The sequence below is a fragment of the Phalacrocorax carbo genome, chromosome Z, assembly GCF_963921805.1.
Source record: "Phalacrocorax carbo chromosome Z, bPhaCar2.1, whole genome shotgun sequence".
NCBI classification, from domain to species: Eukaryota; Metazoa; Chordata; class Aves; order Suliformes; family Phalacrocoracidae; genus Phalacrocorax; species Phalacrocorax carbo.
Window position 1 is genome coordinate 17,648,238 of NC_087548.1, and position 12,491 is coordinate 17,660,728.

Below are 12,491 nucleotides of genomic sequence, written 5' to 3' on the forward strand. Positions count from 1 at the left end.
TGAGTTCTCGGTGATACACATTTACAGGTCCACAAAAATAATCATGAAGTATAAAGCTGCCAGAACCAGGAAGTGATCCTTTACAGCTTTTGTGCAGAAAATGAGTAGATGCCTACTAGGTGGCGTTTGCCAGATGACAGCAAACTACAGTGCAGGCAGACCAAGGGTAAAATAAATGTGGACAATCACTCACATAACAGTTTCATGACTCATCTTACCCAGCCAGCTAGCTGTCTCTTAACAGTGAGACCATGTCCCACAATAATCCCCCATCCATTACAATGGAATATTACTAAGGAGGCAGTTCAGATGATACTCTGTTTCTCCTCATTTTCTGTCTCCCACTTCCAACAGGGTACATAGAATAAGGGCAAGACAAGCAATGGCAGTCAACTAACAGGGAGAGGAAAACAGATACAGCTAACAGGAAGGTAAATTAGACAGAGGCATAGTGTTTCTTTGCCCTATTGATTCTTGAGACACTGTCTTGAGTCACTTTTCTTCTTTCATTTTTTTAGGACATTTTCCCATCTCTCCTAATGGGAGCTGCTTAATGGAAAGCAGAAAAGAGAGGTAGAAGCTCTCTGAAGGAAGGTGACTGAGAAAAGAGAAGGAAGAGAGCAGTATGGGTGCTGCCATATACTAAGGCAGTCCTGGTCAAGAGAAGGAAGCAGTAGGATGGAAAACAGGGCAGTGGGTTGCAGCTCCCAGAAACCACAGAAACTCTCTCGCCACCTTTTCAGCCCATGGCAAAGGACAAAAGAAACAGTGCACTAAACTGCTCTCAATTCAGCAGTCTGGGACTCCTTCCACTCTGAGGGGAGAAAGAAGAAAGAAAATAAGGGAGCCCATGGTTGACGGGAATCAAAGCCCTGCATGCAAGTTGGCATGACTGAGACTTATACTCCCTTTACTCCTTCTCTGCAGTGTTTGCACTGCACTCTTCTCCCTCCACTGCTAAAGCCTTCTTAGGGTAACTGTCCTCTCTGCTCTGATAACTTCATCTCAGCTCCAGCCTCAGAGCAGAATGGCAATATTCTTCTTCCACCATCCTCCTCCAAAAACGATACTCCACTCTTGTTAGAATGATGGGTGCAAGCATACAGGCCAAATCCATTGAAAGCTTGTAAAGGCAGATAATTTTTGAAGAGAACAAGTATGTACATTGCATGGTTATGGCAGCAGCGAGGTCTCCTCTTTCCACATTCCTTTCTGCTGTGAAATGGCATTTTGTGTTTTTATTGCAACAAATAAAACAACTCTAATCAGAACTTCTAAAATTTACCATATTTTTCCTTCACATTTAAGTTGCATGCCATAGACTTAATCCAATAAATATTTGAATTTCATCATGAATGCATCACACTTTGAAAGTTTCCTGGCTGAAAGTTAGGTTTAATGTTTATCATAGCTCTTCTAAAACCAGGTTGACAGAGTTCCTCGACCACAGAGTTCTACACCTATTTTTGTCTTCCTCATTTGTAACCTCAACCAGAAAGTCATGTGCACAGATGATTTCTCAATAGTTCCATGCAGTGCAAAATTTAGTACAATTCGCCCTGCCAAAATCCTAACTAATCTCCACACTAAAATTAGCAAGATGACCCGGTCAGATTTTCAGAGATTTGCAGTTCACACAGTGTCACCAATATAACAGCTGTAATGAAGCATCCGATTAGATTCTTTACAAAGAATGGAGATTATTTTTAAAAAAAGGTAAACGGTTTCAAGTAATCAACACTGGAAATATCTTACATATCTTGCCTTGTTACCTTGGCAACTTGCCACATGCAGGATTTTACCTAACTCCACTTTTACCTCTCCATAAGAGAGATAAAATTCATCAGTGATCTTGTATTTTACTTCTGAAAGTATATTTATCCTGGGGTGTTCAAAGAATTTCTTTTGCATATATAAAAATGACACACACAGGGTAAGATGCTCTGAGCATCACCTTCATCATATCTTTGTGTACCTACAAGCTTTCTTCCCAGTCCTTCATAGACTTTTCAGTTACATTTTAGCTCTCTGAATCAAGGTATTGTCAAATTCATGCCATTAAAACCACCTCACACCTTATACTCTCTGAAAAATTCTAGCTTTCTGTGAATTTAGAATGCAACTTCCACCTGACAGTATTTTTAATATATTTTACAATATATTTTTAATATGTAAGTAATGTAAATATATCTGTAAATATATATAACATTATATATATAAAAGTAAGAGCAAGGATGGAATTAAGCCATAGGGGTTACATATGCAAAAACAAACAATGATTCTGTGGCAAAGATGGCAGACATTTTGTTTTTAACAGAAACATAATTCAAAGCAATGACTGAAAAATGAGATAAACTTTTAACTTAAGTAACACTTACCAATCCTGCCTTAAATTAAAAATATTCAATTGCTAAGAACACAAAAATACCTTTTGTGCTTTAGAATATGGGGTGCAATAAGTTTACCTTTGCATCTAACGCCAGAGTAGTGCCTTATATGGAGGTTCGTCAACTGCAAATAGCCCATTAGGAAAACAAAGGTATTATGTTCAAGAGAACTAACTAACAGCGTACTCGGGCATCATAACCAGCAGTTGAAATGCTTATCTCAAAGGTATTTTCTCCTTGCTAATGTGTAACATTTTTGACTTCTTCAAAGAAAGCAGAGAGACCAAGGGTTCATAAGGCTGGTAATGCCTTTTAAGCAGACAGTCTGAATCTGCGATAATCTGACAGCATGCTGTCCTTTTAGATGGTTGCCCAGGTGATAAGTAATTAACTGTGACTTCTCTATTTTTACTGTAAGTGAAACCTTAATCTTCAACACTTGCATTCAGGAAGAATGCATATTTCAGTCTCAAAAGTAGACAAAGCCCAGAGGGAAGTAGTTCATTTGACACAAGTCAGGCCACACGTGCAGCTACTACAAGTAACAGACTTCATTTTTACCCACTACAAATTCAGCCTATTGAGATGGTAGAGACAGAACAAAAAGCGTTGATCTCAGAAAGTAATTATACTCAAAATTAGTTATCCATTTCATTAAGCAAAATTAATTAAAAATACTAATTTGATGCCAATATCTTAAACTTTCATTTTAAATATTTGGCTGTGTTGACAGGAACATAGGCTGTAACACAGATCCTGAAATGGTAGGTCTGATAGCCTGCATTAGGGAAGTCTTAGCTTAAGCCGACCTGAAACGTCCAAGTCCACTGTAACTTGAAATAAGTATGCAACAAGATACCATGAAGTCACAAGCAAATGAAAAACCAGCTATGTGCAAGAAGGTACTGCATAATAATCACAGCCATGTTGGGAATTTACTGAATCAAGGTTTAAAATAAGGACCTACTGATGTATGCGGAACAAACCAAATTTAAACAATAATGCAGCAAAAACTTAATAAAATGCATTTTAGTAGCTTACTGAGACAGAATACTCTAACTTTAAAGGGCTTATAGCAACATAATGTAAAGAAATAAAATATGAACAATGTAGATCAAACAAGTTATAGGGAAAAGTGTGAGAGACTGTTTTAGAAGCACAACCACCCACCACGGTATCTTTCACAAGCTCCAGTGTCTCCTGCAGCAAGTTGTGCAAATAATAGAGATACTGGATATTTGCACTGCTTCCCTTTCAAACACTTTGCCTTGTTTGGCTTGGCAAAAGAGTAGCTACTCTTAAGGTGTCATTTCACTAGCTAGCACACAGTGTACGCAGTAGCATAATGCGCAGCAACAGACAGGAAGTATAGCAGTATGACGTTTCTATCTAAGGTGCCTAAGAACACCCTATACACTACTGTACAACCTGTCCTTGGCAAGCCTTTCAAAGGCCAGAACAAGGACTCTACCTGCCAGAAACTACGTGACTGAACAAGGATTTGCAGGAGGAATCTCCTCCCTGTTATACTGCAGCACAGAACAGCAGGGTGTGAACTTACACTCACTCCTTTAAAGTTGTTTCCCGGCTTTGCCAGGCATTCCCCAGCTTTGCTGAACCTTCTTTCCAGCTAAAAGAGTTGGTAAAACTGCTTCAGGACTTCCTAATTAGTTCTCCCATGTTGCACCTAGATGCAAGCGAAGCGCTGTCTCCATTGCTGCTATTTCAGTTACAGACAGCTCTGTAACACATTTTGTGGCTCATGCATATTGAAAAACATGTGACTTGATCCATGCAGCTGCACCGTTCTCCAGAATAGATTGCCCATCTATGTATTTGGCTCCTTGCCAGCTCCAATTACAAGTTGCCTGCTAACCCCATTGCAGGATGAGAAAACCTAACCACAAGCAATTACCTCCTGTTTGCTAGAAGAGCTGGAAGAGAAGGCAGTTGCAGTCAGGAAGATGAAACACAGCAGGGCATCAACTGCAGCACAATGCCAAAGCAAAACACACTAAATCCTGAGGCATCTTGGAAAGTGGCAAATTACTCATCCCACAAAGTACCCACATCCCGAGATTACAGGAACAATTCACCCTTTGAATGCCATTGCTGCAGGGTATGTGATTGCTGTGCTACTTCAGTTTTCAAATCCATTTATTAGTATTGCAATACTTGATAATATCACTATACTTTTTCACATGGTATTAGAAGTTGCTTAAATGGTATCAATCACTGTGATGAGGATTCTAACTTTATTAATGACGACATCTGTGCTTTAACCCGGTTCCCAAACCCTACCAAACTATACAAGACTAACTTCCATATAATAGTAATACCATAAATAAAAACAATAGATGAGACTATATTTTATTATTAATTTAATTTTGAAGTGAATTATACTGTTCAACACAAGATCAAAAGAAGGATTTTTATAACCTAGACCTTATGAAAAGCCTAGATGCATTTTCAAATCATTACACTGTTTTATGAGGAGCTTACCAGGCTTCCATGAAAGTTCACGGAAAACTAGTTTCAAGGAAAAAGAAACTAAATATTTCTTTCCTGCCAGTAATCACTCCAGCCTCAAAGTCCAAAGAATTTCCATGAAAGTCAGCATTATTTCAAGCAATATTAATTCTAACCTATAACACCACCAACCCACCAACTATCTGCAAAATACGATAAAAGATGTCGTCTTCTCCATTCTAGCCCACAATGCTTGTCTTTTCACTGTTCCTCACAATTCAAACCTTCACCTCCCTCCCAGGAGCATCTGTGCAATCTCTACCTACACATAGGTGTCTCATTCAGAAATAACAGTATGAAGAAAGTGAATGATCTCTACTGTGAGCGATTGATCTTTCCACTCAAAATTATTTCTTTTTGTCTCTCCTTTTTATCATCCAGCATAAATTTCTTTCCCCACAAGAGTCTAAGGAGCTTGAGTTTGACTATGTAAGTGCCAAATACCAATACAAATCATATCTGTTATCCAATGAATGTGCAATGGCAAGCATGAAGCACTGAAAAAAAAAAAAAAGATGATCAACACTATGAACTTCAGCCTCAGAAGCCTCAGAGAGAGAGATATATATATTTATAGATATCTAGATATAGATGATATAAACTAAATCTGTGGTTTCTGAATGGTATTCTGTTTTCAACTTACGTTAAATACACTCAATAATTAAATACACTTGTTCTGTTAAAAACAAAACCGATTGGGATACAAATCTATGGACCAAGTGTATGGGAGATGTAATGATGCAGCTGAAAAAAGCACAAAGCATTATTAGATACATCCCACCTAATTCACCTCTTTGGCAAGGCTGGAGGAATTGAAGGAACAAGGTTTGACATCTATTTTCATTTTGTAAGAAGAATAAAGTTGTTCTTCGGCTGTTTAAACCTGAACAACCTTTCTGGCTCACATAAACTTGTGTCTCTTTCATTCTAACTTCGGCAGCAAAGAAAAGTTTTCAGGTCATTTTTTTTTCCCCTATAGCTCTTGTTATGCAGTCAGAAAAAGGCTGAGCTTCTACAGAACATGTGGGAGACTTCCAACCCATGGAAAGGGCTCATAACTGCAATGCAGTTCCATGAAAACAATACAAAATTCTCATTATTATTTCACCACAAATAGAGCATTCAGAAGTAGAAAGTTCACCGAAAAAGTAATAACACAGATACTACCATCTGCTAAAAGCAAGCAACATTATAAAAAAATAAAAACAACCAAACCCAAACCAAATAGAAACAATGCTCACAAACTATATTCTTTACCAACTGGGGTATGTAACCCCAGTACACCTAGCTGTGAGAAGACTCCTATTTCACAAGAAAATAGAGTTTAGGATGAGCTCCCTAATCAAAGAAAGTTTGCTAAAGAAATTACAATGCCACTAGGACACATCAGTCTTCCAATATTCTTTACATCTACAAAGAAATACATTACACTGGAATTATTGTCTTGCTGAAGGTGATCTTTAACAGGGTAAGTCACTGAAACAAGGTTAGGGCTACCTGCAGATGCTAGTCATCCAACAACACAGCAAGGACCAGAATATCAGTCTTATTGACTAGGCATATTGATATGCAGAATATCAATATTTTTTTAATTTCATTTCTACTTTATCAATCCATTTCAACAGATACAGAGAAATAACTACAGCCATATTAAGATCCTTAGGTATTGTGGAGTCTACTACAATGAACAGCTTGTGTAATAATCAGCCCTAATGAGAAGCTGAGAGCTTACACATAAAAGACTTATTCTCACTGTCAATCCCACATGAGTTTCTTAATGGGCAAACACTTTTAAAAAAATAAATAATTCCAAGACCCATTAAAGCCGCTCTCCATTCTCCCATCACAAATATTCTCCAGTCCTGCTGTGTCGTTTGGGTTTTTTTTTTAAGTAATAGAATTACAAAAATAAGGTCAGAAAGCACCAAACTATAGTTTAAAAAAAACTAATCCCCATTTAGAACTTCACACACACATAACAAAAATCACTCATACTACTTTTAAAGCATTTAAGTCAGGATTTTTAGTTACAGCCAACTAATTAAATATATATATATATAAAAATATACATAATTGCAACTGTCTACAACAGTGACAACTGCTCCCTGACAAAGCTGAGTATACATACAGTACTATACTTTCTGGGCTCATGCCAAAAATAACACTTTCAAACAAACCTGTGTGGCTAATATGAAAATTCTAATGATGAAAAATAAGACCTTTTCACACATATCAGCCTTTTCACATGAACAGAATATTTAGTCTGTATTTATTAAACCACAGACATATGAATACCTACCCTGCATTATTACTGACTGCTGTTATTCCCTTTACTCCAGTCTTCAGTAAACCCCCAATGAGGTTTTCTGGAATCCCACACAATCCAAAACCTACATAAAATAAAAGAAAATTGAATATGTAATGAGTGTCTGAAAAAACACAAGTTAAACAGAAGTCTGAAAATGTCCACTGTTTAATTAAAAATCTTTTCTGAGTAGAACAAACTCCTCAGTTAACTAAATAAACCAAAACTTCTGAAAAGAGTTGCACCCTAGTACTGGAATCTCCCAGTCACTAGATGCTTCCCAGTTTGGATGAAAGCCATTTAACCAGCAGAGGTCTGCTTATACACAAAGGGCATCTGGAGAAGGGCTCCATGACCTTGGCTCTCCTGATGCGGGTCGAACCACTGTACTCATTATTTCTCCTTCTCTTTCTACTCAACTAAGCCTCAGTTCTTTGCTGCACCTAACAATGTCAAACAGGAGGAGCAAGTTCTCCCTAACAGTTTAGCTTATAATTACATGATAAGGATCTGGGAATCTTAACACTCTAGGGAAGATGTTTAACTGGAAGCACAGAAACCCAGATCTGCACCTAGGCTGAGGTGCCTCATGCTCTATTACGCAAGAACCCAGTATGCCTAAAATGAAAGACCACACCACATTTGAGGAGCCTAAGTCTTAGGCCAGAATCTAGCACTACAACGAGTACCACCTCCTTCCCAACCACTTAGCCTCAGATCTCCCTTTGTTCCAACAACATCAAAAAAATACAGTAATTCTTCCTAAAAGGCATTCTGCATCATTACTCATTTCCAGAAACGTTTCCCATGTTTTACAACAATACATTCATTACTTCTTCAATACTAAAAATCACTTATAACCTAGTAAATAGAGAGAATGCTTTTCTTTCAGTATATGGAACAGCATGAAATTGTGCAAATCATCCAGAATATTCAAATGCTTAAGTCACAGTGAAAGTCAGTATGACACAACTTCTTGACTCTTCTGGTAATGCTACACATAACAAATTAGTGTAACATTGATAAGTATTATCTTCACTTCCTACAGGCAGAAACAGGTTAGGGTCACAGACACCAGTGACTAGGCAGATAGAGAATACAGAGAATGTTACCATAAAAATAATCAAACCAGATTTTAGTACTTCACCACCTGAAATAACAATGCTTACTTGAAAAAGCCCAAGCTAATTTTCTGCAATCAAACTGGCTCAAGTAAAGTCCAACAGTTCACTAGTGAAGGAAAAAACTATTTTCCTGAGGCTTTTTCCCTCCCCTAAGAAACAAACTGGCATTTTCTCACCAAAAGAGTTTGCCCCTCAGTAGCAGAGCAGGAACTCACTTGTTTAAAATACCCATGGAAGTATATGGATTCTCAAATTAGTTAATATTAAAAGAAACACTGTAAACTAGTAAAAAGTATCTCTTTAATAGAACATGTAATTACATCCATAAAGAATTTAAATATTTACCACCAACAAGTATAGTTGCCCCATTGGGTATATCTTTTACAGCTTCAACAGGATCAGTATAAAATTTGGTGCTGCGATGACAGCTGGTAGAAAAATAGCATCCACAAATCTGGAACAACATTAAAAGAAACAAGTGAAAGAATAAGAAGCATTATATAGCAGCTTTGTAAAGATGACCATCCCTCTGGCTAGATAAGGGGAAAATATATTTTAAAAGATATTGCTACTGTAAACACTAAACATTGCAGGTGGGGAGGGGGGCAGAGAAGGGTGCAGGTCTCCATAACATGGATTCTATGTCTCTCTATACCCCACATCACCTGTATTTTACAACATTTATATGTATTATGAAGCCTTTAGGCTTAATATGAGCTGCATCAATTTGACAATATCCAAACAGATCTTAAATTTCTGAATTCCATCCTAAACTGCTGAAAAAAAATGCCTTATTGTGAACAGATTCACAAATCCAATTCCTCAGCATGAGTTAGAGCAACCCAAAAACTGCTCCAACCTATATATATTGCTACTTGTAGTTTCAAAGATAGCCAGACACTGAACATAAGCAGAAATTGCTGAAGCAGCGAGCCTAAACCACCATAAAATTTGAGCGGAGGCCAAGGAACAATATGAAGTACAGCACTGTGCCGGCAGTACAGTAAGCAGGGGCTCCCTTCAGCGGAATGAACCTTCCCCCAGCTTCCTAACGCAATCTTAGAGCTCTTCGTGTTTTTCAAGAACAGCTCAGAATCAGGGAGACTCCAACAAACTGATGACATAGGCAGGGTAAGAGGGAAATCAATACAAATCCCACCCCCAAAACTAGACTTCACAGTGCAAAGCCATTACGCAGTAACCATTTTAACTCATCTGTTGTATTCTTAGGTCACAGTTACCTTTTTTTTTCCCTCCTTCTTTAAGTATTTCCCACTAATACTACCATGCATTAATATTAACCACCATCAAGGCACCACCAGCACCTGACACTTAAGTCACTACATTGACACAGCCTCCATAAATTCAGAGGATTTGGCAGTTAAAATACTACCTACTGGTGTTTCCACTTCTAATTTGATTAAGAGTGAGGAAATTTTAAACTGGTAAAGAAGGAGAAGAATGAGTAAATAAACAAGATAATCTACATGTTTTAACAACAATAGCCTAATTCTTGCCTGAAGAGTTGCCTTAAGATTCAGGTACAACCAGGGCAATAATTTTTGGCTCAGTTTCAAGATTACATAAACTGCCTTCCTTATAAAATTTAGGCTGCAAGACTTTATACTGAATTTTAAGAAAACCCTTCTGAATGGCGGCTTATCTCCTTCCCAGTGGAAACACTAATGTTCCTCTGAAGAGCTCAAAAAAAACCCCAACCAATCGTATGTGAGTCATAAGGAATACTGCCAGGTGAGAAAGAGTAAAAGACCCTTCCCCATGCTCAGTTATACCATGACTATTTCTTTCAGAAATCTTTTTTCATAATGACAGTAAGACTGCAAAATGCATCTCTTCTGGTTGCATTTGGTCAGCAAGTGATAAAATGAGCATTAAGTGCTGGCAGCCTCAGGAGCCCCAGTACAAGAGGGCTGCAAGCAGGTACAAGGGCCAGGGCTGGTGGGAAGCCAGGCCACTGCTGAGTACCTGTGCCCACATATAGGAAAATATTTTTAAAGCGACCACATGGTACCTTTTATCTTCCCAAGCCCGTAACAGTGGGGAACAACAGAACAGCGTGCACTCCCAGGTTGGATGTCTCTAACGAGGCTAGATGCCCTTCTATACCAAGTATGTTCTTTTCAGTCCCTTTCCCCAACACTCTGACGTTTAAGAGCTCTGGGCCTTCAGGGAGACGAGATGCCAGGGATCACCCACACTCCCCTGTACATCGGGGCAGCAAGCTAAGTAAGACCTCTGCAGCTGGCCACAATTCTGGCTGCCTGGGTTTAAGAGAAAAGTAACACGGGGACACACAAGCTCCTAGAATGGTCAACAAAATCGAAGTAAATTCTATAGAAGAGCAAAATATAACTTGGGAAAACAACGACTGAAAGATTTCTTATTATTTGTCCCTGAAGACATCTGGAAGAGTAAATATAGGCATGAGAAGGGCAGTATATGAGCTGTTTCAACGAAAATAAAGTAAGAAAAGCCACAGAAACAATTCTGGCTGACGAGACAAAGAGTTAGCTCGGCTATGGTTACACGTGGGCTGGAAACCATTAGATCAGTGAGGTTTGGCAGAAGCTTCCCCCAGGAAGAGCACGGCAAGCAGGCGGGCTGGCCGCACGGCTGAGCTCCTCGCGTTTACGATGGCAATACGCGGCGGGGCTGCCAGGGAGCTGCGCTGGCTGGCCGGGGCTCTCCCTGCCCACGCCTGCAGCCACCGCCAGAGAGAGCGACGCGGTGAGGGCGAGATCGAAACGGACAGCAACACACGGTAACTGTGCTGCGATTTCAAATGCAGGGGAACTAGAACAATATTAAACCTCAAAGCCGAGCCTCCGGGCCGGTCCCCCAAGGTCATCGCATCCCAAGCCGAGCCGCCGGGCCGGGCCTGCCCCGGGGCCGCGCTCTGCCCTCCTCCCGCCGCCCGCGGGCCTCATTCGGGCCGGGGCCTCCGCCGAACAAAGCCCTCCGCCTCCCCGGAGGCTGCTCCGAGTGCTGCCCCGGCACCCCGCCAAGGTCAGGGCCGCCCGAGCGGGCGCGGCGGCGAAGGCCCGGCAGGAAAGGGCGAGGGGAGGGGGGAGCGCGGCCGAGCGGTATTCCGGGGGTCTGTCCCCCCCTTACCTCAGCCCCGGCGCCCCGCGCCCGCGCGGCAGGAAAAAGGATGCGACGGCCGAACGGCGGCAGGAGGAATTTATACGCCGCCATCTTCGCCCTGCGCGGCTGTCGGGGAAGGGGAGCGGAGGGGCGGCGGGTTGGGCCGAGGCGGCGGCTGGTGCCGTCCAACGCCGGACGAAGGGGAGCGGGAGGGCGGGTGCGGCGGGAGGGAGGAGGGAGGGTGGGGGGCTTGGCCCTGACGCCCACTGACGTCGGCGGCGGCCGAGGCGGGGCCGGCGGGAGGACAAGAACGGGGGGGGGGGGGGGGGGGGGGGCCGTCGACTGAGGGGAGGCGGCAGCTGGGTGCCTTCAGGCGGGGTACCCTGATGGCTGCCGGCTCCTTCAGGCGGCGTCCCCCCCATCGATCGGCGGCTTATCCTGGGCCCGGGCGCGGTCCCGCTGAGGGGGGAGCAGAACCATCCCCGACCGAGAAGTCAGTGGTTTTGTTCTTAAAAAGCCCTCAGACCCACGGAAAACAAGACGTGGACAAACCCATACGTGTTACTCCAGTTGCAAAGGGTGGGGGGTTTTCGTCCCGGCCTTGGGTGCTCCGCCGTGTCCGCGGATGGACAGCTCCAACCCACCACTGCTTAAATTTCCATCCTATCACGTTGTGACCAAGGGCTAACATCACAAGAATTAAAGATGGACAGAGGCTTTGAATGGTTAAGTTTCCGCTGCGTAGCCCTCAGGGGGAGCCAGGCTCCGGTAAGCACATGGTCCGCACAGGGCGCCTGGATGCTATGTTTGGGTGGGAAAATGTTACTAGAATAGATGTATACTTGTTTAAGCAGCCATGTGATGTGAACTGCTGGCATTCCTGCTAGAAGGAAAATTCAAAGCATGCTTCTGCCATTATTTATGTTTCCTAAAAATAATCCAAACGATCAGTGCATGCCCTAACAATGCCTGATGGAACAGAAGGATTCACAGCAAAATGTGAAAGCTATTTAGAAGCAAGAAAAGGGAAATTCCCCTCAT

The 12,491-nt window shown here is 41.6% G+C and overlaps 1 protein-coding gene across 1 annotated transcript in view; it reads right to left on the bottom strand.

Moving 5' to 3' along the window:
* The window catches only part of OXCT1 (3-oxoacid CoA-transferase 1), an 80,352-nt gene extending 68,663 nt beyond the window's left edge, over positions 1-11,689 (bottom strand). The window contains exons 1-3 of the mRNA XM_064437706.1: positions 11,478-11,689; positions 8,691-8,799; positions 7,216-7,306 (exon numbers count right to left, since the gene is read on the bottom strand). Coding sequence (XP_064293776.1) covers positions 7,216-7,306; positions 8,691-8,799; positions 11,478-11,561 — 284 coding nt within the window. The 5' untranslated portion in view covers positions 11,562-11,689. The remainder of the gene's footprint in view (positions 1-7,215; positions 7,307-8,690; positions 8,800-11,477) is intronic.
* Between the last annotated feature and the right edge of the window lie 802 nt (positions 11,690-12,491).